Genomic DNA, 25,521 nt, shown 5'->3' with positions numbered 1-25,521 from the left:
GATCATGTTTAAACAATAAAAACGTTCACAGGAGTCGTAAATATACTATTCTTTAATTTCTCGGGTGTTCTTTGTTTACTTCTANAATGGAACGAGGACATCGAATAAAAGGGTGTCCGATTTTGCAGTCAAATTTGTTATCTAACTTCAAACAAAATGTGAGAAAATTTGCATTGGCCGGGAATCGAACCCGGGCCCCCCGCGTGGCAGGCGAGGATTCTACCACTGAACCACCAATGCTAACATGTTCCTACACCGGGAATCGAACCCGGGCCGCCTGGGTGAAAGCCAGGAATCCTAACCACTAGACCATGTAGGAGACGCATACAAAAAGAGACCAAAATCCGATTACCGAGATGCGCGCCTCTTTAACAAGCCTCTTCACGTTTTAGAGTTGGCGCATTAAAAGAACCAATAACACAAATTTATGACACACACTAAGTGTGAGACGTATATTATTTAACAAACACGATTTAAAAAAAAACGTCTAGGAGAAACTTAATGTGAACCTGGATACTGCGTGTGACGTGATACAGATCATCGCGATTCTTGAAACATAATGTAGTAAAGAATATTTGACAATAAAGTAATAAACGCTAGGCACACAATTTGTAACATATATATTTACTGTTTATAAAGTAGTGCAATAATATAACTGTATTGTATTATGTATTAAAAGTATATGTTATAATAAATAGTATGACGTAACAGAAGGTAGGGCGGGGGAAGACGGGACACCTTTAGCACATAATATCCAAATATTCTAATCGTGTTTTAAACTATTAGGAACGTTCTACAGGATTCGTAAGTATACGATTTTATAATTCTTTGAATACTCTTTGTTTACTTCCAAATGGGACGAGAAAATAGAATAAAAAGGTGTCCCATCTTTTCCCACCCTACTATAATATATACTAATGTAATGAAATAGTACTTAACTCAAATCTTTCAGGAAAACTTCTTCAAACCAAATCACTTATTGTAACCTGGTGTGGAACCAACTTCAACTAGAATGAAACGTGGTAACGCGCTTTGTAAAAGAGGCGTTTTATGCGCAGAGCAATCAATGCAGGCGTAATCAGCTGGTGCGAGGCTTCAGTCACGTGAGCAATCCAACCAATCAGCTTCAAAGATTGGCGAGCAGGCTGATTGTGGCGCCAGTATTGTAACACACTAAGTTTCCAAGTTTTCAGAAACTAAGTGGTTTTAGATTTAAAATATAACCGGTTATAAAGCTGATGTGGCATGGAACAACTGCACCAACTGTTTACGAAACAATCTATATGTTAACTTCTGCGTGCCCACCCAAAAAAGGTTCCGGTATGAGATGATATAATTAACTGTGTATTGAATAAATAAGCAGGAACAACCGCCATTATCGAATGGCTATACCTGACAACCTAGCTATCGTATTAAAAATCGTGATATAAGAACGACACAGCCGCACTGTACGTTAAAATAATAAAACATTCTAGTAATAAAAAGTTGAATATAAATAAATATCCTTTAAAGTTAGTTATCGCAGCAATGAACTTGTTATAAATGCTGCGTAGCCGTGCTGCTGTCAAATTTGTTGTCTACTTTTAACAAAATGTGATAAAATTTGCATTGGCCGGGAATCGAACCCGGGCCCCCCGCGTGGCAGGCGAGGATTCTACCACTGAACCACCAATGCTAACATGTTCCTACACCGGGAATCGAACCCGGGCCGCCTGGGTGAAAGCCAGGAATCCTAACCACTAGACCATGTAGAAGACGCATACAACGAGACCAAAATGTGAGTACGCACATGCGCGCCTCATCAACAAGCCTCTTCACGTTTTTGAGTTGGAGAATTAAAAACGCCAACACTAATGTGTGACACACACTAAGTATGAAATGTGTATTATTGAACATAGACGAATAAAAATACGCAAGTAGAAGAAAGTTAATACGCAAAAATACTTTAAAGTTAAATTTAACGCGGATATTAAGGGCCAGCGTATACGCGTACAACTGTCCCTTTATGGTTTAGGTCCAACTAAGGAACCCTACGAAACTTATGACGGACATCACGCAGCGAGTGTGAACCCAGATATTGCGTGTGACGTGATAAACAACCGTCGCGACCCTTGAAACATAGTGTGATAAAGAATAATTTATAATAAAGTAATAAACACCAAACTTGTAACATATAATTACTATTTATTAAGTAGTGCAATAACTGTATTGTAGTAAACATTAACAGTATATATGGTATAGTATGACATAATATAAGGTAGGGTGGGGGAAGACGGGACACCTTTACCACATAATATCCAAATATTCTGATCATGTTTTAAACAATTAAAAACGTTCTACAGGAGTCGTAAATATACTATTCTATAATTTCTCGGGTGTTCTTTGTTTACTTCCAAATGGAACGAGGACATCGAATAAAAGGGTGTCCGATTTTGCAGTCAAATTTGTTATCTATAACTTCAAACAAAATGTGAGAAAATTTGCATTGGCCGGGAATCGAACCCGGGCCCCCCGCGTGGCAGGCGAGGATTCTACCACTGAACCACCAATGCTAACATGTTCCTACACCGGGAATCGAACCCGGGCCGCCTGGGTGAAAGCCAGGAATCCTAACCACTAGACCATGTAGGAGACGCATACAAAAAGAGACCAAAATCCGATTACCGACATGCGCGCCTCTTTAACAAGCCTCTTCACGTTTTAGAGTTGGCGCATTAAAAGAACCAATAACACAAATTTATGACACACACTAAGTGTGAGACGTATATTATTTAACAAACACGATTTAAAAAAAACGTCTAGGAGAAACTTAATGTGAACTTGGATACTGCGTGTGACGTGATACAGATCATCGCGATTCTTGAAACATAATGTAGTGAAGAATATTTGACAATAAAGTAATAAACGCTAGGCACACAATTTGTAACATATAGTTACTGTTTATAAAGTAGTGCAATAATATAACTGTATTGTATTATGTATTAAAAGTATATGTTATAATAAATAGTATGACGTAACAGAAGGTAGGGCGGGGGAAGACGGGACACCTTTGGCACATAATATCCAAATATTCTAATCGTGTTTTAAACTATTAGGAACGTTCTACAGGATTCGTAAGTATACGATTTTATAATTCTTTGAATACTCTTTGTTTACTTCCAAATGGGACGAGAAAATAGAATAAAAAGGTGTCCCATCTTTTCCCATCCTACTATAATATATACTAATGTAATGAAATAGTACTTACTCAAGTCTTTCAGGAAAACTTCTTGAAACCAACTCACTTATTGTAACCTGGTGTGGAACCAACTTCAACTAGAATGAAACGTGGTAACGCGCTTTGTAAAAGAGGCGTTTTATGCGCAGAGCAATCAATGCAGGCGTAATCAGCTGGTGCGAGGCTTCAGTCACGTGAGCAATCCAACCAATCAGCTTCAAAGATTGGCGAGCAGGCTGATTGTGACGTCAGTATTGTAACACACTAAGTTTCCAAGTTTTCAGAAATTAAGTGGTTTTAGATTTAAAATATAACCGGTTATAAAGCTGACGTGGCATGGAACAACCATACCAACTGTTTACGAAACAATCTATATGTTAACTTCTGCGTGCCCACCCAAAAAAGGTTCCGGTATGAGATGATATAATTAACTGTGTATTGAATAAATAAGCAGGAACAACCGCCATTATCGAATGGCTATAGCGTACCTGACAACCTGGCTATCGTATTAAAAATCGTGTTATAAGAACGACTCAGCCGTCACTGTACGTTAAAATAATAAAACATTCTAGTAATAAAAAGTTGAATATAAATAAATATCCTTTGAAGTTAGTTATCGCAGCAATGAACTTGTTATAAATGCTGCGTAGCCGTGCTGCTGTCAAATTTGTGGTCTACTTTTAACAAAATGTGAGAAAATTTGCATTGGCCGGGAATCGAACCCGGGCCCCCCGCGTGGCAGGCGAGGATTCTACCACTGAACCACCAATGCTAACATGTTCCTACACCGGGAATCGAACCCGGGCCGCCTGGGTGAAAGCCAGGAATCCTAACCACTAGACCATGTAGGAGACGCATAAACGAGACCAAAATGCGACTACGGACATGCGCGCCTCTTCACGTTTCAGAATTAAAGGGGCCAACACATGTCTATATACGGACTCTGGTTCAAACTACTAACATTCATGTTTAATCATGAAATAAACAATATATCTAAATACGCGATGTCAACAATAGGACCATGTGTTGAATTGTAAACCTTCACCAGTTTATATTGTCGTTACGGTGTCGGTATTATCTCCCAAGGGCTGGTCATGTTTGTGCCATACAACTCATTGCTACGTATCAATCAACGTTTATTCACAATATTTTATTCAAATTCACCGAAGTTTTTTGACACAGTGATCAACGATTATACGGGACACAACATGTCGTGCTATGAAATACTGTACAAATGTAGAACCAAAATAGTTAAAGAAAAATAAAGTAGCACCATACAACTCAAACCTTTAATAATTGTAGCAATGTTTACAAAATGTTTTACTGTGGATTTTAACCACCTGATAACAACAGCGTTCGTTAAGCACCTATCTTAAATTTGTCACCTCAGACATGCTAATTTCGAGGTACAGGATTACGCTTCAAGGATATCTGTGTGTAAATTTAATACTCGCTGTTGTTGTGTGTGTTTGTAACACAGCTGTGCTTGTAATATCATTGCATTCATATAATAACCCATACAAGTACTGTGACAGTTTTGTTTGCGATGTCGAATATCTTTCAAAACATTACATAAGGTTTGTGCAACCAATAAGTTGCAAAGTGGAGGATTTAGGTCAAGATGATGAACTTTCCCATGCAGGTTTTCAAATTCAAACATCACTTTTCAACTTGGTTACGATAACAGTACAGCATCAATTTGGTCTTGTGGCGATAAAACTGTCTTTTTCCTGTTTAAGTTACAAATGTAAAAAATTAAAGATATGGCCCAGCACCTTGGCTAAAAAGCGGATAGTCACAGTTTGCATGATTAAAATACGATTTATTTAACATTGCAAGAATTGATTCGAAAATGATTTGGCATTATATTAACAAGCAGAACTGTCAGTTATAGTGAGGTGCAGTCATCAAACAATATCAGTGGTTCCACCATGATGTGTTACGGCATCCAATTGGGGCATATAAGATGGGTGATTTGTTCAGGTATTTCTTTCATTAACCAGTTGTTTTGTTTAGTTTAATTTAGTTTTACAATAATGCTGAATCCTGGTTTTGATTGTATCATCAATTGAAGTACTAAGTACATCTCTACCAGTTTAATGTCTAATTTAAGACTCTCTATACGACTGTGCTCGTGACCCATTTTATTCTCCTAAAAATTTTGTGCCTCTTTATTGTTAATATTATAAAAACCACAGGATTTTGTGTAAGATTGGTATATTCTTGTCAACCCCTGAAGTTTGTTACGTGCCTCCAGTTTAGGAAGCCCTGGTCTAACTCATTACGCAAGTAGTAGGACAGAAAATCATTCATTCTACACAGTTCAATATAAAGTTTACAAAATTACCGATATAAATTTGTTGACGACACAAACATATACACTTACTTCTTGCCAAACTTATTAAAGCGTGACGATTTGTTGGATTTCCCAGTTTTTGGACGTTGCGTCGTGTCCCGTCTTACCTCACCAGGATAAGAAAGATAATTTGCCGATAAATCCATCTCAAGCTGAAAATATGAAGTTATATATTAAATTCACCTACTGTAGGACACTACTGTACTGTTTACTTGCTAAGGGGGTTGTCGAAGTCGTTTTTAAATTGTTTACTGTGTTTTATAAGGTAATATTTTATAATATTTTCATCTTAAACATTCACATGCATATACCAGGCAGTAGAACACCTTTGTTTTCAATTCACAATAAATATTTTTTAATAAACGAACATGTGAATACTGCAAGTAACAATGAATAAGTTATTCTAGTAAACAAAATAATAATAAAAAAACGATAATGAAAAAAAAAAATTTCCAACTGAACATGAAGCAATCATTACCTCATTATTATTTGGTTCCTTCTCCGGTATTGGAGCTCTCATGTTGTTCCCAGTGTATGCCACACATTTCTGTGTATAAGTCTCAGTTAGAATACACATTACAAATCCCTTATATTACATACTGCAGTAGAAACAAAATAATATGTTAGGTACACTTCTCACTGCATTTAGTCTTCTTAGGTGAGAAGCTATGTTTGTGTTAGTAGCGCAGCCTAAAGGAGTGTTTTGGGGGTCGCAGTCCTGTTTTTTAAAAAGAGCATTTTTTTCTTTGTTAATTGAAACACCTGCCTTTCATATGTATTGTTACGTTCTCTCAAAATGATGCCACCAAACAATGCAGTCATATAGAATAAAAGCTTTGAAACTCAAATTTATTTTAAAATGATATAAAAATGGAAATATTTCTGTACCTTACGTACGTACAATATACTTATAATCACAAACTAAACTGAATTTAAAAACTTTAAAAATATCCAATCTCACCAACTGCCATTCCCCGATATCCTCATTCCAGTTTGCGTGATCTCCAATCATCTGAGTAAACTCGGGAGGAACGAAGTATTTGACGATGAGAGAGAGCCTCGTCAGTTCACTTTGTATTTGACGAACATTTTCCAGCATTGCCTCCACTTCACGTTGATGTTCGTGCTTCATGTCCGACATTTCAGATTTTGCTGACATCAGCATGTTGTATACCTGGGGAAAAAAAATATATAAAATTGAAATTTAAAATATAAAATTTAAATTTAAAATATAAAATTGAAATTTAAAATATAGAATTAAATTTAAAATATAAAATTAAAATTTAAAATATAGAATTGAAATTTAAAATATAGAATTAAAATTTAAAATATAGAATTGAAATTTAAAATATAGAATTGAAATTAAAAAAAAAGAATCAATATTTAAAATATAAAATTTAAATTCAAAATTAAAAAAAAAAAATTGCCTTTTATGTCAGAACTTATTTCTATGCCTGGGCATTAGTGACAATACAATATTGTGGAAGTATCCCGATATGGCTGACATGATCCAATGTGATTTGCAATTGTTTGTAAACTTACTTTGCGTAGTTTCCTTGTCTTTCCTTGCGCTTCATCACGCAGATTGCTGTATTTCTCCTCTATATCCAGTCTTTCTGCCTGTGTTTAGTAACAAATATATTACTAAACAGTGTAATTGGTTTGTATCACACATATAACAGCTACTAACAGTATAAGAAGCATCACAGAATTTATACTTTGGTCATAATTTAATATTTTATATAAAAATATTATATGCCGGGGCAGAATCATTTATTTTCTATACATAACCTCTCAACTTTATGCTAAGAGCAATATTCCGAACCCAAAACATCTTTCTTATAGCATAAAAACATTCAATTCTTTGGTAAGACGTCTTCAGCGGTTTAACGGCAAAAAACATACAAACAATTGCTACACGTTTGGCAATCTTTATATAAAAAATTGTGCCTCGAAAAATTTTAGTGTTAGCAATAGCAACATGCCACCGACCTCTTTACTTTCAATCTGCTTCCTCAGTTCAGCTTCCTGTGTTCTCCTCTCCTGCAGTTCAACATTCGATTCTTCAAGAAGTTTTTCCTGTTGCTCAGCTTTAGCGAGTAAATCTACACCGCCGACGATCACCTTTCGTTCGATCACCCGCAAGCGATCTTGCAACTGTTCATGCTCCAATCTGTAACATGACGGATACTTTTTAACAAACCCGTAAGACCCAACGAGGTGAATATAATGAATAAATGTAACTTAGTTTATCCACGCGAGGCCGGAAAACGACACTCGACAGTCGTTATAACACAGATGTTCTGTTTCATACACCTCGTGTCAGCTTATTAGTTACCAAGTATTTTACTTTGCTGGTGATATTATTGTGTTTTTTTATGCATTGAGTGTATGGGCCCAAACCCAGGGTGACAGAATAGGCAGGCCTACTCTAGATTTTTTGCACAGATTTAGATTCGTTTTAGAGGATTGTGAATTTAACTATCCTTGCCTTACCTAAAGTATGTTGCCTATGATTGAGTTTATAAATTAAAACAATTTCTAAAAAACAAATAATATGACTACAAGTGGTGGACAAGAACAAGTATAACCTTGTTAAACAAAAACTAAAAATGCTAAATAGTCAAAACAGAAAAGATAAGAAGCACATCTTCGTAACTTACTGAGCTTTCTTGAGGTCCTCCACCCTCTTCTCAAGATCGTGCTTCACTTTGTTCCTCTCCTCTTCAACCATTTCCTTCCCTTCCTCCAGTTGCTTTCGCTCTTCGTCAATTTTCTTTTGAAGTTCAGCCATGTGTGACGACGACAATCTGCGCCTTCTTCCTTTTTTACCTTGACATTAAATAGAAAAGTTACAAGCTCAACAAAAATTAGGGGGAATGTTTTAATGTAAAAAATAAAAATCCTGTAAACTCCCCTCTGGATACGCCACTGACCACGACTATTTCTGTAATTCAAAGATTTCTTAACATTTTTTTTAAGTTTCCAAAATAATTTCTTAGCCTTGGGTCAAAACTTTGCCAAACAATTATAACCTCTGAAATGTTTTTTTTGAACTGAAATTTTTCAGACCTTAAAAAATGCTACAAAGCTGTCTCATTGGACAAAATGTTTATTTAGAACCTAAATATGCCTTATTAAATTCAATGGGGTAACTGATAACAATTAAGTGCACAAGCTCAAACTTAAATACTTGTAGGTAATAACTTAAAATCACAAATGTTAACATTGTTGTAGCCAAAAAAAGGAAAAAGAAAAGTTTTTTTTAAATGGTGCAGTCAAACAGTTCGGGGTTAAACTACCATTAAAAAATAATAAGACATAAGAGACATGAATTATCTCCAGTGTTACGGCATGTTAAAAATGAAACAAGATCCACCTTTCCTCCTCACAATATTTCCATCTTCATCAACCTCCTCCTCACTTTCTCCCTCACTCCCACTCCCCTCCTCCGCCAACTTCTTCTTTAAATCCTCGATCTCTTTCTGGAACTGACGTAGCAAAGCATCCTGAAAAAACAAAAATATAAAATTTACCCCAAAAAATACAAAGTACTAAATACCTGATGCTAAAATACAAACAAGTTTAATATAGTTGTTTATTTTAATTTTAATAGTTTTCCTCTTAAATCAAAAAGGCAGAAACAAAATAATAATACCTTTGGATCTTCATTTATCGTTGCTTTATTTTTAATATTCTTTGCACGATTAGCGTATCGTAAAGTAGATATTGTTTCATCATAATTATAATCAGCTGGTCCAATGTTGGCACACTGAAAACACAGAATGAGAAAGATTCTTTAGAAACGCAAGTGTTAAATTTAATGTGTTCAAGAACATACTTAAAAAGAGAATTCACATAAAACAACGAAACTAACACTCCAACATGCTAACTCAAGTTAACTTTATATTTTCATACCAAACAAAAAAATGTTATTTTAACACCACTATACCCCTACCATTAATGTTTTTGAGTTCCCACCCAAAGAGTCCTGCAACATCCTCGTCAGTTTAGAGTTCCGATAAGGAATATGAGTGCTCCTCCCATCCACCAAGGATGAGATGACGTTGCCGAGCGTTGAAAGAGATAAATTGATCTTCGTGGCTTCCTTTAACCTCTGCCCTGTTGCTCCAGTTTTTACTTGCCTCTCTGAACCCTTTGTAAAAAGAAATATGACAAAAATAGAATTTTTGGAAGCTATATATATATATTCCTTTCCTAAATGTAAATAATTTGTCAATAATCAAACGTCAGAAATACAACGGTTTTTATACCAGATGATCCGCTAAAAAGTTCTATTCATATATTCTAACATTTTTATATGAGTGAGGTCCTACACAATACACACCTTTGATGTAGATGTGACAGATTATTTATATCAGACTTTTAACCAAAATATAAATTTTTACTTTGCACAATTTGTAAAGTCCTAATTCATTAATTAATTTAAAATATTATTTACGTTATGTCCAGCAGCACAAATAAAAGAATGTTAAATCAGTTATGAAAAAATTAAATGGAACTAAACACTCTTACCAAAAAAAAACATTAACGAGGAATAAAACTTAGATCAACTACGAAAAAACAAACAAAAATAAAGACATTTAAAAAGAAACTGTATAAGAAAAAAAACTTAAATCAGTTACAAAAAAAAAACATTTCTAAAAATTTGCAAACGTAGGATGACTAACTAATAAATACAACATACAGCAAGATCAACTAGATGCAGTTTCCCCACACGAACATGTTGTTGGCCGTCCAATCCCTTCTCACTACATTCAATCGTTACAGTAAATATTGCGTGGGAACGAGAACTTTGTTCATTCATATCAGTCGCACCAACAGATCCTAAACACAGGTGGAATATTTTTAAAATTTAAAAATGCTAGGTTTTGAAATGTATGTAACAAAGTAATATGAATTTTTTTTTTTTTTTTCCCGGAGCAGAAGTATATTTTTAAACCTAAATGGGTAAAACTAAAAGCTTAGTCTTTATAAATATTGAAATATATATAGTGCTTTTATAAAGAGTACATATGGAATATGAATAATGTATGCAATTACCAATATGAGCTTTTATGATATTACTTTAGACCCCAATCTTTTTGATTTCTTTGTTACAGCACCACCAGGCATTACTTAATGAGCAACGTGTTACATTGTCAAATGACATTGACTAGGTTTTTTCGTTTAACATTATTATATTTTACATCAAAACCTTAGGACTCAATTTTGTGTGTTAACTTGTTATGTGCATAAAAAAATTACCGAAGGTTACAACAAACTGGCGGCGAGGGCATAATATATACACAACATATTGTAAAAAGTATTCACAAAACATAGATTTAAAAACACAAGGTACTCAACTATTTTTATTTCCAAGTGTCATAATCCGATCCATGTCGTCAGCGTTGTTCACCACAAACATTGAAAGGTCTTTGACAAAAACCCCGATATCTGGACGCTCTTTCACATCAAGACGAGCTGTTTGATCTTTCCCCAGCAAATCTCTCACCTCTTCATTGTAGATCTCCAAGTAAGACACTCGACCCTTTGTATTTTAGTTTTGAGAAAAAATGATGAAATCAGCCGCATGGGTAAAGGATATACGTGTCTGACTGCGATGCGCTGTCACGGCACAGGTCACATGAAAGACTATGGGCTTTCCGGGTGTTGGGGTATTGGGCCAAATCTGGCCTAAATCCCAAGTCCTTGCCAATGACCTCACATAAGTCCACTGTCTATTCTAAAAAAAATCTACACTTGAGAAAAATGAGATTTAAAATCAATTTACCAGAAATCTTGTGTCTCCTTCTGCCTTTGCAATGTGACCGAATATATGAGCAAACGAGTTTGGAATTATTCCCCTGAGTTCTGGGACGGATCTAACACCTTCCATTGTAAAAGTTTTGCCCGTTCCAGTTTGCCCATATGCAAAAATTGTTCCTGTTGGATACAAAAAGTTTAAGAACAATAAAACATTGTATCAGAACTGCTGTCTATGCATGGAAAGGTGACACGGAGGAGAAATACATATCATGGTGCGTCGAACAAACCATCGTATTCCCAAATAATGAACCACAACATAAAGATCTGAACTATAAATATATAAATGTACAATGTAGGGTACAGCAGGGTATACTGTGCTTCACATATCTGTAGCGTTTTGATCGATGGGATGCACGTATAGGGAGACTAACTGACAACAAAATCAAATAACTCAAAAATGAGTTATTTTAAAAGGGAATCAAATAATTCATATGCAGTTTTTCATTTTGCAATGGTTATTTTAGAAAAAAAATAAATGTATTATAGGAGTGTGGTAAGAAAATATAAGATTCATAAATAAGTCTGCATGAGTCTGTGATCAAACTACATTTGGGAAATCGTGACTTTTGGCCAACCTATGGTATGTGTAGCAATTACCACTTGTGTACATGAAAAAGTTTTCCAGTGGATATGTGAGCGACTTACTTAAGTCTGCTAATCAAACTAATTAGCAGTAAAGTGAATCGTTTAACTGCATAGGCCCTAGATCAGGGTCAAATTTGCAGAATTGATTACATTTAAAATAAAATACTTGAAACATACCATTATACCCTTCAAGAACGGAATCAACAATCGGCCTTGCAGTCAAGTTATAGACGTCTACTTGCTTGCTCTCTGGTCCAAACACAGTATCAAATGTGAAAGTTTTTGGAGGCTCACTTGAGTTTGATTTTTCTACAGAAATCTGACCCCTTACTTCCTCCACTGTATTTAAACAAAGTAGATATTAGATAGTTTTTTTGCACTTTTCGAAAAATAATTTTCGACATTAACCCTAACCCTCCTTGTTGAAAAAAAAGCAGAAACACAAAAACATGATAAATATAATGTAGATGAGTTGGATGTGAACTGGTTAAAAATTGAAACATTTAACAGAAAATGAGAATAAAGACCTTTAACAGCTTGACGATATTCTGCAGACTTTTCTTTTGTGTTGAAAGGTCTGCATCTAACCACCACCTTCACATTATCATTGTCCTTGTCCTAAAAACATAAAAGGAAAATATGAAAAAAATATAAAATATATATTCCTAAAAACCCACCGGCATCGTTTTGACAACCAAAAGCAGCTTTGCAGCATATACTATGGCTCTACTACGGCTAAAAGAATAATCAGGTTGAATAAAATAAATCTTTAATAATTTTTTCGAGAATGTTTTGTGTAACCGCTTGATTTAAAGTGCCGCGATCGAACTTATACGTTGTCTATGACCGAACTATAGAAATTTCTTTTATTTGAGATCTAAAAACTAAAAAACGAACTACACAAATAAGTACACCAAAGTCATAGAACGAAGTCGGTGTAAGACGTTTTTAGTGTCTTGCCCAAGGACCCATACGCCCACAACGGTAACAGCGACGAGCCCTGAATCCATGCCCGCTGGACTGCTGGAGTCTGGGTTAGCGCGCCAACCAACGAACTACAGCGGTGGACAAGGGGTTTTATATTGATTTAGTACAGTCACGAGCCACGCAGTATGCCAGTGGTCATATAGAGCCAATATAAATAAAACTCGCACTTCCACACATCTTCGCGTATTTAACCTATTAATCAATTAAAGTGAATGGATAAACGGAACTTACTTTGGCCGGGAAATGACAGTCGATATGACGGGTGTTCTCTTTTTGCCCAATGTCACATACGCCCACAATGGTAGCAGCGACGAGCTTTGCAACCATTACCTGACCGTTGAAGGCTGGCGCGCTAACCACTTTGCCATGGCCAATCTCACATACGTCCACAATGATACCAGCGACGAGCCTTGAAGCTATTACCTTCACGGTTACACGCTGGCGCGCCAACCACTTTGCCATTGCAGCCGTGCTACATTGTTGCCCGTGGTATGTGTGCAGAGTCATGAAGGAGGGCTTGACATTCCTAGAGTACGTCTCTGACTTATACTGATTGGGTGACATCACTTTCTGTGTGTTTCAACAATTTCTAAACTTTTCCTATGACCCTCACGCGAACAGTGATGGCATGGCTGTTCAAACTTTAAATCGGGTAAAATCGTCTGGACTTATTTGCTTTAACCACTGCGCTACAGGATTGTTTGACGGTATATAACATAAATCCGCTATGAACATAACGTTACAATGTGCGAAAATTTGTACGGGACGTGACCGAGACCTTTCCATTTTGTTTCAATATATTGTACCATTTGCATTACACGAATGTTTTATTGTGTTTTCTTATCCTTACACATAATTTGGACAATTTGACACAAATTAATAAACACAAAATATACAAATTTACAGCGGAACAAGGAGAGAAACTTTCAATGTGTCAGGATGAGCTTCGGTGTTCTATTCCATCGTTTGTTTGTCTTGGCTGTTATACTAGAAATGAAAGTAATTTGTTTGATTAAAAGTTTTACATGCAAAAATAAAACCCCTTTTTAGTCCCATTATACAAGTTACTTAAACGTACAACGCCCTATATATGGTTTCAGGCATCAGCGCGTGCTTAAATCCTGTATTTATGTGCTTGTGAGAAGAGATTGTTGGTGAGGCAGCAGAGTCACCAATACTTAATAAGAGATTAATGGTTCTACTGTTTTTATTATAATTTGTAATGTTTCGGTAATTATGTAATGTTTGAAGTTATACATGCTAACCATAAAAAATTAACTAAAATAGTGTTTCAATTGTCATCAATTGTAACAGTATTAGCGAAATAACCATGACAAAGAACAAGAACAACTGATTGACGAAAAGCATTCCATGTAGCAAAACGTACCCAAAATTACTTACCCATGTAGGAACGACCACGTCTGCTTTCACGCAGTCAAATCGAACACCCGGCATCGTTTCTTCGCAAGAGAAATCGCTCGGACAAGGCAGGAGATGACACCGACCACTAGAATTGGCCTCCGCTGCAAAAAAACAATGTTTAGGTTATATTGAACGGTTGGAATAAACTTAAAGCATAGATACCTGTATAAACAGGCTTTATTAAAATAAACGAACAAATCGTTTAGAATACAATTTTATAAACTCATGTAATAAATATAGACAGGTGTACGCATTTGATCTGCATGTGACCTGAGGTCTCACCTTTGTCTATACAAGTATCAATTCCCTCCGCCATTCCAGGCGTGAAGTTAGTATCACATCCACAATAGACCCAACCGTTTTTCATTTTATTACAGTACGTTGGGTCGTAGCCGATCTGCCACAGCGGGGCCACTAAATACAAAGACGCAGTATTTTTTAATTTAAATTATCTGCGTTCACGGGGATTTGGGGATAAGTACAGATTATTCGCTCATATGTGAACAGAGGTGTAATTAACACGCATTCAATAACAGATCAGGTAGATACACGGTAAAGAGAATTTAATAATATTAAACAGAAATGAAAAAAAAACATTCAATAACGGTACATTACTTTTAAAAAGTCGCTTTGCAATTCCACCATGGAAGAATGTATCCAGGCGGTTAAAGTACATTTTTATCGTAAAAAAATGTTTACGCCAACTTTCTATATACACACTTGCTACTGTAGCATATTATTTCATCGAAATATGCAAATATATTGTATACCTATAAGATACAACACACACAGCATATACATACCACAAGCTGGCATGTTGCCAATAAAGACGAACCACTCCAGATCTTCACAAGATTCCTCCTGTTTATCGAATGCAACGTTTCGTTTCCTAACTGCATTGTTTCCGAACTCTTTCCGCAGAGGTTGGTAGTCGGAATTCCGGAAGTTTGAGATGTCATTCTGCTCCTGCGGAAGAGAAGCCTCTTCTTCCCGTATCATTTTCTTTAGAATGTCTTCCACATATGACTTCGTCGGAGCACTGACCACTACTCCAATTAGACAGAACGCGAGAGTTGCCGTGCGAAATAAGCCACACATTATGAAGTATCTTATAGAGAACGAGAAATACCTTGCATTCAATGTGTATCTAATGCTTTCCAAAACAACGTAGGTAATGCAAAATGTTACTGATGTTTTTTATAAATCACTTTTCTAACGAGTGGTTCAAAGGGGTGTCTTATACAACGTAAAACTCATTATCGCAACTTAAACTTCTGTTCTTAGTATTGTCTTTCATTTTACAATCTTACAATATATTTTTTATGCTAAATGTTTGACTACCTGGTAAATCTTGGTTCCGCATAACCTTGTCGCTATAGTTATTCGCGCTTAAATAATTTGGTTAAAACGTACTTGTTTCACAGCCGGTCGATCTTCAATTTGAATGCTTTAAAGGTTTTTAATGAAGTTATTGTTAGTAAATGCGGCGAATATAATGACCTAGTGTACTGCGGATTACAGGTTGATAGAGATAGTTCAGGTCACCTTTACCGAATACCTCAATTTATTGCAGGAAAAGGGTTTAACAAAAAAAACATTAAGAGACCTGTAAACTTTCTCGGAACGTTGGCGATCGAAGTTTTATATGAAGAATTTATATTTGTTTTCACATTTATAACGCTTATCCGATTTAAGATTCATGATGTATAGTAGGTTGGAGAAAGATGGGCCATCGTTTCATTCTACTTTCTTGTCCAATTTAGTAGTAAAGAATGATTCAAAGAATTATAAAAAACATATTCTCACGACTCCCACAGACCGTTGTTAACTATTCAAAAGAAAATCAGGATATTTAGATATAAAGCCCTAAAGGTGTCCCGTCTTCCCCAACCTACTATAAATCTAAAACCTTATATTAAACCTGTCAACGCCTTTTATACAATATCTCTAAAAATCCTACTGTTTTCGCTGCTAACATGCGCCCGGGCACGTTTTTCAGGAATTGACTGCAGGATCTCGCGTGCCTGAGCTTTAAAGCGCTGGCCGACCGCACAGTCATCAATAGTTAATAGCATATTGGAGAGAAAGTGTGTTCTGAGGGCAGGTCATTTATTTGGTAAACTTGTCAACATAATGCACCTGTGTTAATCAAGTAAGCCTTTGCGGCCCCAACACAAATGAAGTGAAGTGGGAATCATAATGAATTGTAAATTAACGGTGTAGTAATGGCATGGTCGTTTGATTTATTATGACAGATTTTTTTAAATGATGACGTTAGATTTTTATGAAAAAGATCATAAATATTTTTTTAATTAAAAAATAATTATTAAATTTATAAAGTATAATTACTTAACCTCAAATTCTAACACTCGTTCAATAAAAATACCGACGGAAAATTCGTGAAATCAACAAAGAAACTGTAGCTATATATTTAGATTAGCGGTAACAGCAGTGGTTGGTCAATTGTTAATGCATTGGTCGATAAATTGACCCGATTTACGGTTATTAGGTTCCGCTGATTAGCGGTTATTTGCTTTGGTTTGCACCACTAAAAATTCACGAGATTGGTGTACATAGTGCGGAGTTAAATTTAGAATAGCGGAAATGTTAATTGAATTTTTTGCGGTTTTTTATTCGATGTGGTTACCGTATTTCGCTGTATTTTTCTGCGTTCTGACACGCGTTTAAATTCGCAACATTCAGAGATCAATTGAAAGCGACGTTGATGGAAAACGCACTCACCTGGAACACGAAGGTGCTGCGTCGAATAAGGAAAAACAAATAAATATTCGTTTAATTAAGTTCCGGTGTTACAGCACATTGCAGTTATGGTATAGTGGGATGGGGACGATGGGACACTTTTAGCACACAATATGCAAATATCCTGATTACGTTTTAGACAAATTACAATGGTCTATGGGAGTCGTGGGGAAAAGGTTTTGTATTTCTTTAAATGTTGTTTGTTTACCAGTAAATGGAACGAGAAAATACAATGAGAAGATGTCCCATACTCCCCCACTATACTACAGAACTATGTTTCTGGCAATAAACGCAGTATAGAGATATGCGTCAAAGTGATTAAATTTTAAACACAAACATCGAATAGGTCGAAAGTTTAAACGCAATTGAAAACTTTATGTTTATTCTAAAACAACTACTGAATTTTGAGACGTGAGATGTTCTTTGAAGTAGATTATTTTTATGATATTGCTGTCGTGGCGGTTTCAGTTTTTGGAAACTTCTTTTATTTTGTTACACGACACGTTTCGGTTACCAAGAACAATATTTGCGACCGTGATGACATGAAGTCACATATCTTGAACGAAAGGGTTCAAAACAAGATGGCGTTAAGAGTTAAAAAATATTTGAAAATCAAACACTTCGCAACAAACAGTTTCTTTTAAGATAAAGACTTAATATTTGCAACAAAAATGCTGCTTTTTTTACCACCAAACATTAAGTCTAAATTTATTTCCTTTTTGTTTTGTTTTTTACTGGTTTTAACTATGATAGTATATACAATAAAAATTGTGATAAATTAACGAAATTATCTGCTAACAGATAAGCTCAATTTCCCTCGAAATACGGAAACCGCTTTCCATAATTGTACCTAAATAAGCCGATAACTACGCCTTGTTCGGAAACACGCAAAAATAATCTTCCAAATTGAAACCACTCAGGCAACGGACTCATGGAAGAAGGTATTTCCAAATTATAATTCGGCAAAGATAGTGGAACAGGCGGTTACGAACTGGCCTTGTCGTGTGGCAGCTAAATAAAATCCAACACACATAAAGTTCAAATGTTCGGATCGCAGCAAAAAGCAGCCAAAAGCTCAGTTTTTCTTGGCTTTCACGACGTATTTACATAAAATGTATAATTTATCGAAACTAGTTTTAATCTGCTTGAACTATTTAAAAAATAAAATGGCGCCAAGTAGTGTCTGCACAGATGTTTTGTTAAATGCGATGTCAAAACTTGATTGTTGCAGTATTTGCCATTTTCTTTATTGGAACCTGCTTTTTAAATGGGATAGTTGTATTGGATTTCGTTTTCACGTAGAGGTATGAATTATATAGTAGGGTGGGGGAAGATGGTACACTGTTGACACATAATAGCAACATATCCTGATCATGTTTTAAACAATTAACAACAGTCTTTGGGAGTCGTAAGAATGTGGTTTTATAATTCTTTGAAAGTTTTTTGTTTACTACCAAATTGGACGGGAAAATATAATGAAAAGGTGTCCCATCTTCCCCCACCCTACTATATACGGTACAATTTTGCTGGACAAACACGATCGCACTGCGGCAATGAATTTGCAGGTACATTACAATCTTATTAAGTTAGAACAATTGTTTATTTAAGTTCTGAAACCATCAACCGACCGATACCTGTTAAGCGAATTTGGACGTATAGGTGCAGCAGGTAAACAACAGGATTACGTTTAGAAGTGAAAAACGAGTATTTTACGTTTAGGAAACTATTTTTATTTTTTTAAATAATTTTATACAAAGATTGCAATATTTGATCATATGCAAAAAAACATACACTTTTAATAAGGCTTGTATTATACAAATAAAGTACACAGTCAGCTTCTAAACACGTAAAGATCTAATTACGAAACATTTTCGGAACAACATATATAGCAAAGCAGATGCAGGGCCGGTAATTGCTTATTACCTCGGCTTCGTATGCGTGGAATTAACTCTGTTTTTTGCACCAAAACAAGCACAGTCGTAAATTTGGAACATTAATTATTAACATTCGTGTTCACACCAATCCATCATAAATAATGTGAAGCTTTCCCCAGGTGAGCTATTCCAGGGTTAAAACCGCGTCAGCAGCGGCCGCGAAGCAGAATGCGCCAAATCACGACCATAAATATTAATCGGGCGTGATTTTTCAATGCTGGTGGGTACGAGCGGCAACGGTTTTTATGACGTCACAATGTCAATTATCGGATCACGGAATGTAGGTTGAAGAATTGGAAATTTCAAATATGAGAAGTCTGCTTGATGCCATGTTAGCTGTTGTCTGTTCGATAATAACAAATAATGTGAACCTTTGTTCTACTATATCTAAACAGCTTAAATTCAAAGGTACTATAGACCTTCGTAATACCAGGCTGAATGCGGTTACAATATTGCCCTTGATGTATTAACAGTTCATAGTTTAACAAGCTATCAGACTGTTTTTCTTTCACTGAGCTGATTAAGAATACTGCTTGCTTACTATATAGAATTACCGTACATACATATACATATATATATATATATAGCGAAACTTGTCACGCATTTCTTGCAAAAAACTTTCGTGGACTAAATGCAAGAGCAAGGCCGTCTCGAACCAGTTAAAGTTAAATAGTTTATACCATAGCAAACTTAAGTATTAAATTTCGCTATGCGTTATACATGTGATAATATATGTACTCACATATATAAGAATACACGGTATGTGTGTGGTATTGTATATATAGTAGAGTGGGGGAAGACGGGACACCTTTAGCACATAATGTAGAAATATCTTCCCCATCGTACTATATTTTCGCTTTCACATTTTACAAGGATATAAATATCACCAATCTAATAGCTGTTGCTACCCGTACAATGAGTAGAAAATATTATTTTAGAAAATGATTCGTAAATAAATACTTATGACGTCACCTTCACAGTATGCTCCGTCCGCCATTACAAGTTGCAGTATACGTTGATATACGTCATCGTGACGTGCACCCAGCAAACTACGAACTCTGTCCTCGCATTCCGAAACGGATTCGTCTTCGTCCTCGTGGATTGCCTGTCACGTGGTACAAAAGTCAAAACGAGGTCAAACAACGGTGTGAATGAATGAGTGTAACTTGCTTTCTCTTAGCGTGGCCGGAAAACGTCAGTCGTTATAACAAGGGTGTTCTGTTTCATACACCTCTTGCCATGTTATGTATTATACGAATGTAACTATTGGAGTAATTTTTATGTTTTTTTTTATATGGTTTTGTGACAATTTAGACAATCCATTAGTGACCACCGAGTCGGAGCAATTGGCGTTTAGTGTTTTGCTAAAGGACACATACGCCCACACGCCCACAATAGTAGCAGCGAAGAGCTTTGAACTCATTACCTCTTGGTAAGGAACCCGTTACATCTTAAAGGCATGTGCGCTAATTCACCAACGACTAATATTGGTAGTTTTATATTAATTTTACTTATTGTCAGTTCTGGGAAATCGAAACTTTAGACATCAACAAAAGCATTACTGTACTGTCTAGAAAAATATAGTATGAATATTGTTGACAACACTTTTATTAATTTCGCATTCTTCTATATATGAATGATAATTTAGGGACAACCAATTAGCGACAATTGGGCTGGAGCATCTATAGTTAAATTTTGAAGTTTGCCCTACAGACATGACGGCCACTGTAACAGCACCAAGACATTTATAATAAGCATTTGTAAAAAAACACACTTATTAATATCAGGGCATTTATATGTAAGCAGCACCAGGGCAATCATAAATATAACAAGAATGTTTCTCTTACCTGAATATATCTGTATGCCTTTAGAAAAGCTTCCATCCCAAGTTCCCTTTCCAGTTCTTCCCTCGAATGTTCCAACCGACAGAAAATGCTTTCAGTTTCTGACGGCTCCTCTGACGAAACATCGCTCGCTGTGACGTGAACAATGGCATCAGCGCAACAAGAATATTTTTTTATTTAGAATATGACGTCACTAACCTGAATCCCAGTCTCCATTTTCGCTTATGACGTCATCGTTAACTTCGTCAATATCGTCATTGTCATCTGACACGTTATTGTCTACGTCATCCGATACGTCATCTGATACGTCATCGGGTAGAACAATTGCCATGCTCTGATGCGCCGAAAACGATGGAGATGAATCTGAATTGTCAAAACATCCATTAACCAAAAACAAGACAATTTAAATAACAGCGAGCTATTATTAACCATTATCCTTGGTATGCACAAATTATTTTTAAAACCGGGAAAATAACGAAAACCCTCCTCATGCTATATTTAAAACTGTATTATTCATGAAATATTAGCAACCACTTCATGCTATTTTTAAAACTGAGAAGCAGAAACTAAATCTATCCACACAGAGATACCGACAGACATTATGAAAGATTGATAGGTTGGTTGAAATATGCAAGAATCCTAAAAAATTTGAGCCGGAATAAATAATGTGATAACTATTGAAAAATAATTTCCAACAAACCATTATCATCTTCTGGTTCTTGGAGGAAACTCTCCATGTTTGCTCGGAGGTTGCTCATGTCCTCGTCGTCGGTAGCAACCATTTCTTCATCATCTGCATCTGTGATTGTGTCATCAGGGAGGCTCGTCACCTCGTCCTCATCAAAGTTGGTGTCATTCATGGAAGATGCGACTGACATCCGGACATCTGGAGGAGCTTGGGAGGATTCATCACCAACGCAAGTGGCAAGGTCCGGGAGCGAACATGTTCGTAGCAACTGGGAACAAATGTTGAAATTTGAAAGTCAATTAATATATAGAATGTTGGGGTAGTATGTTGAATGGTTTAATTCTATTTAAATGTTCCTTTTGGTAACTAACAGAGAAAATGGACAGTATTATGTAACCGAATTTTTACAACTCTAAAATAGAACACGGTCAGGAGATATCAGATATTATGCGCTAACAGTATGTGTTTTTTCTCCACAATACTATGTGTAATGAAAAGAAGAGATCATTTCAGCAGTGTTCACAAAAAAGGAAAGAAATAAAAATTTTTAATTTAAAATTTCAGTTTCAACCCTAAAAAATTAAAAATTAAACATTTTTAGGTTAAAATTATCCAATTTTTATCGGCATTATATAAACACTGTACCTTCGGGTTGGGAGAATCAAATTGACCCAAAGTAATTTTCTTCAACATTTGGTCGCTTGCAGTAGAATATAAAGTTTTGCTCAGTGGGTTGGCTTGAGGAGTGTCGGAGTCGCTGTTTAACTGTAAGTGTGATGATAGACTTTATTACTGGTGGAAAAAATTAAATTGTTTTTGGGTGTCCAACTATTTAGTTTATTTAATTTTTTTATGATACTATTTTGAGCAAGATCTGTTTTGAAAGGTTTAGAAACATGCTGATTTTGTCACCACAACTTTATATTTAAACTAGAAGATGGTGCAAAATTAACATTTGATAAATATTGACGTAAGTCAAATGAAAAGAGTTACTATATTAAATTTATTATCTTGACATTTTGCTTTTCTCGGTAGTTTTAATAGTGTACTGTAACTTTAATTTAGATTGAAAGTTGGAGCAAAAACATGTTGGAATAACATTTTAATTAACATATAGTATTGTGGGGTAAGATGGGACACCTTTAGCACATAATATCTAAATATCCTGATCGCTTTTTAAACAATAAACAACGGTCTATGGGAGCCATGAGGATACGGTTTTATAATTCTTTGAAGGTTTTTTGTTTACTACCAAATGGTAAGTAAAAACAGAATATAAGGGTCTCCTATCTTTCTCTACTATATAAGGAGCTACTGTTTTTTCTTTGATTAAACTGTAAAACTGCGTCACCTTTAGAGCTGGAGAAGTTGTCATTTGAACAGGAAGATTCCTCTTGGTGAACAAAGGACTTTCACTTATGATCGGTACTGATGGTTTTGCTGGGGTTTTCGTTCTAAAAATAGTATTTTCGTTGGGTAGGTGAATTTTGCGGTTTATATACACAAATAAATCCTATTTTTATGAGAAGAAAGCATACATGTTTGGTGAAGTATATGTGAATGAAACAGAAAGTAACTTGCTTTATCCTCGTGTGGCCGGGAAACCACAGTCATTATAACACAGGTGTGTATAGAGCTTGTGCTTGTTACGAGTTACCATATATGATTCTATGTAACTTTGTGGTTGATGTACATGGTATCCGTTTGTAAAAAGCATTTTAAAACATAGGAAAGAAAAATTGAGCAGTGAAATAAGTTATATTGTTGGACTCCAAATATTTAATACAATTTATAAAAACTTACTTTTCCTTGTTGATTGACTCCGGAGAAGAATGCGGTGAAATTTGTGAAGGTTTATCAACTGGTTCGGGTGTTTTTACAATTTTAGAAGGACTTTGTTTCTTTGGAATGAGTGGTTTCGGTAAAACTAATGGTTTTGGTTTTAACTCTGGCTTGGTCGATTTTGGTTCCTGCATGACATTTCTTTCAGATGGTGTATTCGGTGCTGGTGTTTGGTCTGGTTTCATTTCCTTGGACCATGCTACAGCTTGCTGGTTCTTTTGTTCGGAAGTGGATTTTGTTTCGTTAACCAATTCAACCTCTTCCATGTCGTCTTCTATTACATCATCAAGGCCACTTGGTGGCTTAGAGAGCATGTTGTTTAATGGTGGCTTGGCCGGTGCTCCAACAGTTTCTGCTGGTACACTTTGGATGGTTTCTTGAGATTTACTACCATCTACTTCTGGTGTTTTAGGTATAACATATGTACCAAGGTTGGGCACCAGTTTAAAATTAGCTGCCATCTGTATACCAGGTTGGTTGGCAACATTACTGTGTGTGGGTGTGGATTTATGGATTACTGTTGTCTTGTTATTAACCGGACTTTCTGGATCCAATTTCTGTAGAACAAAAAAATTAGCTCGACAGAAGAAAATAATTGGTTTCTAAAAAGAATCAAATTTTAAGTACCTGATAAAAATAAACATTATACATACTAAAATTACTGTACTGGTAAATAAGTAATTTCAAGTGTGATAGTTTGCATGGTAAAACAACAAACATAGAGAAACAGAATAAAGTTGTAACACGCATTGATAAGCATTATCTTACAGTTGGCTGTGCACAGTATCCAGAACTCATCCGTTTTGTCTGTTTTGTCAGGATTTTGCTGCCGCGTGCGGAACTCGGTAGTGGGTTTGCATACGACTTCGCATGCCGGATACTGTGTACAGCCACCTTAAAACTTCTACTGGCAAACAAGAATATAAAACAAGGATTAAATATTTACCAATTCTTCTTCAGAATCTTTTATTTCTTTGCCTTCAACAGATGGTTTAGTAGTTGTTGTGGCGGACAACTCATCTAAAATATTTAGGTTTTAACTATGTTTGGAAAATATCTGATTCAAAATAATAAAAATTGTGAGAAAAAATATCATGAAAAGTCAATGTTATAAAATAGAGGAGAATTTTCATGTAAAGTTAGACTATTGGTATAACTTTATTAAAACTTAACTGTGGAATTTGGGTAAACAACATTTATTCAAACATGGCAGACTAGTAGAACATTTATTTCATTCTTTTATGAGCCTTTTTTAAGCAAGATCTGTTTCGGGAAGTTCAGAAAATCAAAAATTTAAGAAGTTTAAAAAATCAAGAATTTCCAAAAAAAGTTTTAGGACGGTTATAAAATCCTAAAAATAAAACAAACCATTTTCATCTGGTGGTAATGTCATTGTTGGCTGGTGGATGGTTAATTGGTTCAAACGATGAACAAAAGTTCCGCTCGGCACTTCCCAACCTTTTTTTACTGGTTGGTTCACCATTGTGACATCATCAATCGCATTTGTTGCTGCAAAATTTTTTCAAGTGTATTTTTTAAGAAAAAAAGGGTTAAGTTTAAGCTATTACTGCAACTAACATTCATTATACACATATAGTCAAATTAATTTAGAAATAATGAACATTTTTCGTGTGTACTTTTGACAAAAAATTAAATATGGTTCAAATTCCAGATATATTGCAAACAAAATCTACTTATATTAGTCTGATTTGGAAAAAAATACATCATATTTTCGTGTGCATTTTTGACAAAAAATGAAATATGGGTAAAATTTAAGCTATATTGCAAACAATAGTCATTATACTCATATAGTCATATTGATTCGGAAAAAATGCACCCAATTTTCATGCGTATTTTTTGACAAAAAATTAAATATGGTTAAAATTCAAGCTATTACAGCAAGCACCATTCTTATGCTTATATAGTCATTTTAATTTGGAAAAAAAATATAAAAAACAAAGAAACAGCTATGCACCAAAGCAGCTCCATACCTTCCATAACAGATGTAGTTTCTTGCAGGGGAAGGCCAGCAATTTCCAATCCAATGTCACCTCCAG

At 35.4% G+C, this 25,521-nt stretch overlaps 3 protein-coding genes and 8 non-coding genes across 12 annotated transcripts in view; all 11 read right to left on the bottom strand.

Annotated features, from left to right (window-relative positions):
• Positions 1-169: 169 nt before the first annotated feature.
• trnag-gcc lies at positions 170-240 on the bottom strand. Its single transcript has one exon. It is a non-coding gene; the product is annotated as a tRNA-Gly (tRNA).
• Positions 241-247: 7 nt separating this feature from the next.
• On the bottom strand, positions 248-319 carry trnae-uuc. Its single transcript has one exon. It is a non-coding gene; the product is annotated as a tRNA-Glu (tRNA).
• Positions 320-1,604: 1,285 nt separating this feature from the next.
• On the bottom strand, positions 1,605-1,675 carry trnag-gcc. The gene has a single exon. It is a non-coding gene; the product is annotated as a tRNA-Gly (tRNA).
• A 7-nt stretch (positions 1,676-1,682) lies between these two features.
• On the bottom strand, positions 1,683-1,754 carry trnae-uuc. Its single transcript has one exon. It is a non-coding gene; the product is annotated as a tRNA-Glu (tRNA).
• Positions 1,755-2,481: 727 nt separating this feature from the next.
• trnag-gcc lies at positions 2,482-2,552 on the bottom strand. The gene has a single exon. It is a non-coding gene; the product is annotated as a tRNA-Gly (tRNA).
• Positions 2,553-2,559: 7 nt separating this feature from the next.
• On the bottom strand, positions 2,560-2,631 carry trnae-uuc. Its single transcript has one exon. It is a non-coding gene; the product is annotated as a tRNA-Glu (tRNA).
• Positions 2,632-3,918: 1,287 nt separating this feature from the next.
• On the bottom strand, positions 3,919-3,989 carry trnag-gcc. The gene has a single exon. It is a non-coding gene; the product is annotated as a tRNA-Gly (tRNA).
• A 7-nt stretch (positions 3,990-3,996) lies between these two features.
• On the bottom strand, positions 3,997-4,068 carry trnae-uuc. The gene has a single exon. It is a non-coding gene; the product is annotated as a tRNA-Glu (tRNA).
• A 270-nt stretch (positions 4,069-4,338) lies between these two features.
• LOC100180674 (kinesin-like protein KIF3A) lies at positions 4,339-12,791 on the bottom strand. The gene is made up of 16 exons (XM_018817783.2): positions 12,665-12,791; positions 12,515-12,605; positions 12,165-12,326; positions 11,368-11,519; positions 10,941-11,124; positions 10,282-10,421; positions 9,532-9,729; positions 9,232-9,345; positions 8,953-9,082; positions 8,237-8,405; positions 7,566-7,746; positions 7,116-7,193; positions 6,535-6,747; positions 6,052-6,120; positions 5,604-5,725; positions 4,339-4,947 (listed from the first exon to the last, which is right to left on the bottom strand). Exons 1-16 carry the CDS (start codon positions 12,668-12,670, stop codon positions 4,893-4,895), a joined length of 2,064 nt encoding a protein of 687 aa, XP_018673328.1. The 5' UTR covers positions 12,671-12,791; the 3' UTR covers positions 4,339-4,892.
• Positions 12,792-13,814: 1,023 nt separating this feature from the next.
• On the bottom strand, positions 13,815-15,924 carry LOC100181456. Its single transcript, XM_002128950.4, has 4 exons — positions 15,200-15,924; positions 14,679-14,810; positions 14,376-14,497; positions 13,815-13,961 (listed from the first exon to the last, which is right to left on the bottom strand). The coding sequence occupies exons 1-4, from the start codon at positions 15,492-15,494 to the stop codon at positions 13,929-13,931; spliced, it is 582 nt and encodes a 193-aa protein (XP_002128986.1). The 5' UTR covers positions 15,495-15,924; the 3' UTR covers positions 13,815-13,928.
• A 3,020-nt stretch (positions 15,925-18,944) lies between these two features.
• Positions 18,945-25,521, bottom strand: part of LOC100183829 (serine/threonine-protein kinase Nek1-like) — an 11,464-nt gene continuing 4,887 nt past the window's right edge. The window contains exons 11-21 of one of the 2 annotated variants that reach the window (XM_018817485.2): positions 25,456-25,515; positions 24,833-24,973; positions 24,411-24,484; positions 23,426-24,021; positions 22,974-23,076; positions 22,268-22,387; positions 21,635-21,890; positions 21,133-21,297; positions 20,938-21,065; positions 20,063-20,195; positions 18,945-19,433 (exon numbers count right to left, since the gene is read on the bottom strand). In XM_018817485.2, coding sequence (XP_018673030.1) covers positions 19,423-19,433; positions 20,063-20,195; positions 20,938-21,065; positions 21,133-21,297; positions 21,635-21,890; positions 22,268-22,387; positions 22,974-23,076; positions 23,426-24,021; positions 24,411-24,484; positions 24,833-24,973; positions 25,456-25,515 — 1,787 coding nt within the window. In that variant the 3' untranslated portion in view covers positions 18,945-19,422. The remainder of the gene's footprint in view (positions 19,434-20,062; positions 20,196-20,937; positions 21,066-21,132; positions 21,298-21,634; positions 21,891-22,267; positions 22,388-22,973; positions 23,077-23,425; positions 24,022-24,410; positions 24,485-24,832; positions 24,974-25,455; positions 25,516-25,521) is intronic. The other variant, XM_026840529.1, reaches the window with a different exon arrangement.

Source organism: Ciona intestinalis, chromosome 2, assembly GCF_000224145.3.
Source record: "Ciona intestinalis chromosome 2, KH, whole genome shotgun sequence".
Taxonomy (NCBI): domain Eukaryota; kingdom Metazoa; phylum Chordata; class Ascidiacea; order Phlebobranchia; family Cionidae; genus Ciona; species Ciona intestinalis.
The sequence above is the reverse complement of the archived record's forward strand: the minus strand, read 5'-3'. Positions and strand labels throughout refer to the sequence as shown.

Excerpts from the sequence above, each read along its gene's own strand:
- LOC100181456 (XM_002128950.4), bottom strand. The coding sequence starts at position 15,494 with ATGTGTGGCTTATTTCGCACGGCAACTCTCGCGTTCTGTCTAATTGGA. Across the intron at positions 14,498-14,678 it reads TGATACTTGTATAGACAAAG|CGGAGGCCAATTCTAGTGGT; the intron begins GTGAGACCTCAG and ends GTTTTTTTGCAG. Across the intron at positions 13,962-14,375 it reads ACGTGGTCGTTCCTACATGG|TATAACAGCCAAGACAAACA; the intron begins GTAAGTAATTTT and ends TTTCATTTCTAG.
- LOC100180674 (XM_018817783.2), bottom strand. Across the intron at positions 9,730-10,281 it reads TGCATCTAGTTGATCTTGCT|GGTTCAGAGAGGCAAGTAAA; the intron begins GTATGTTGTATT and ends CTTTTTACAAAG. Across the intron at positions 7,747-8,236 it reads GAGGACCTCAAGAAAGCTCA|ATTGGAGCATGAACAGTTGC; the intron begins GTAAGTTACGAA and ends GTCATGTTACAG.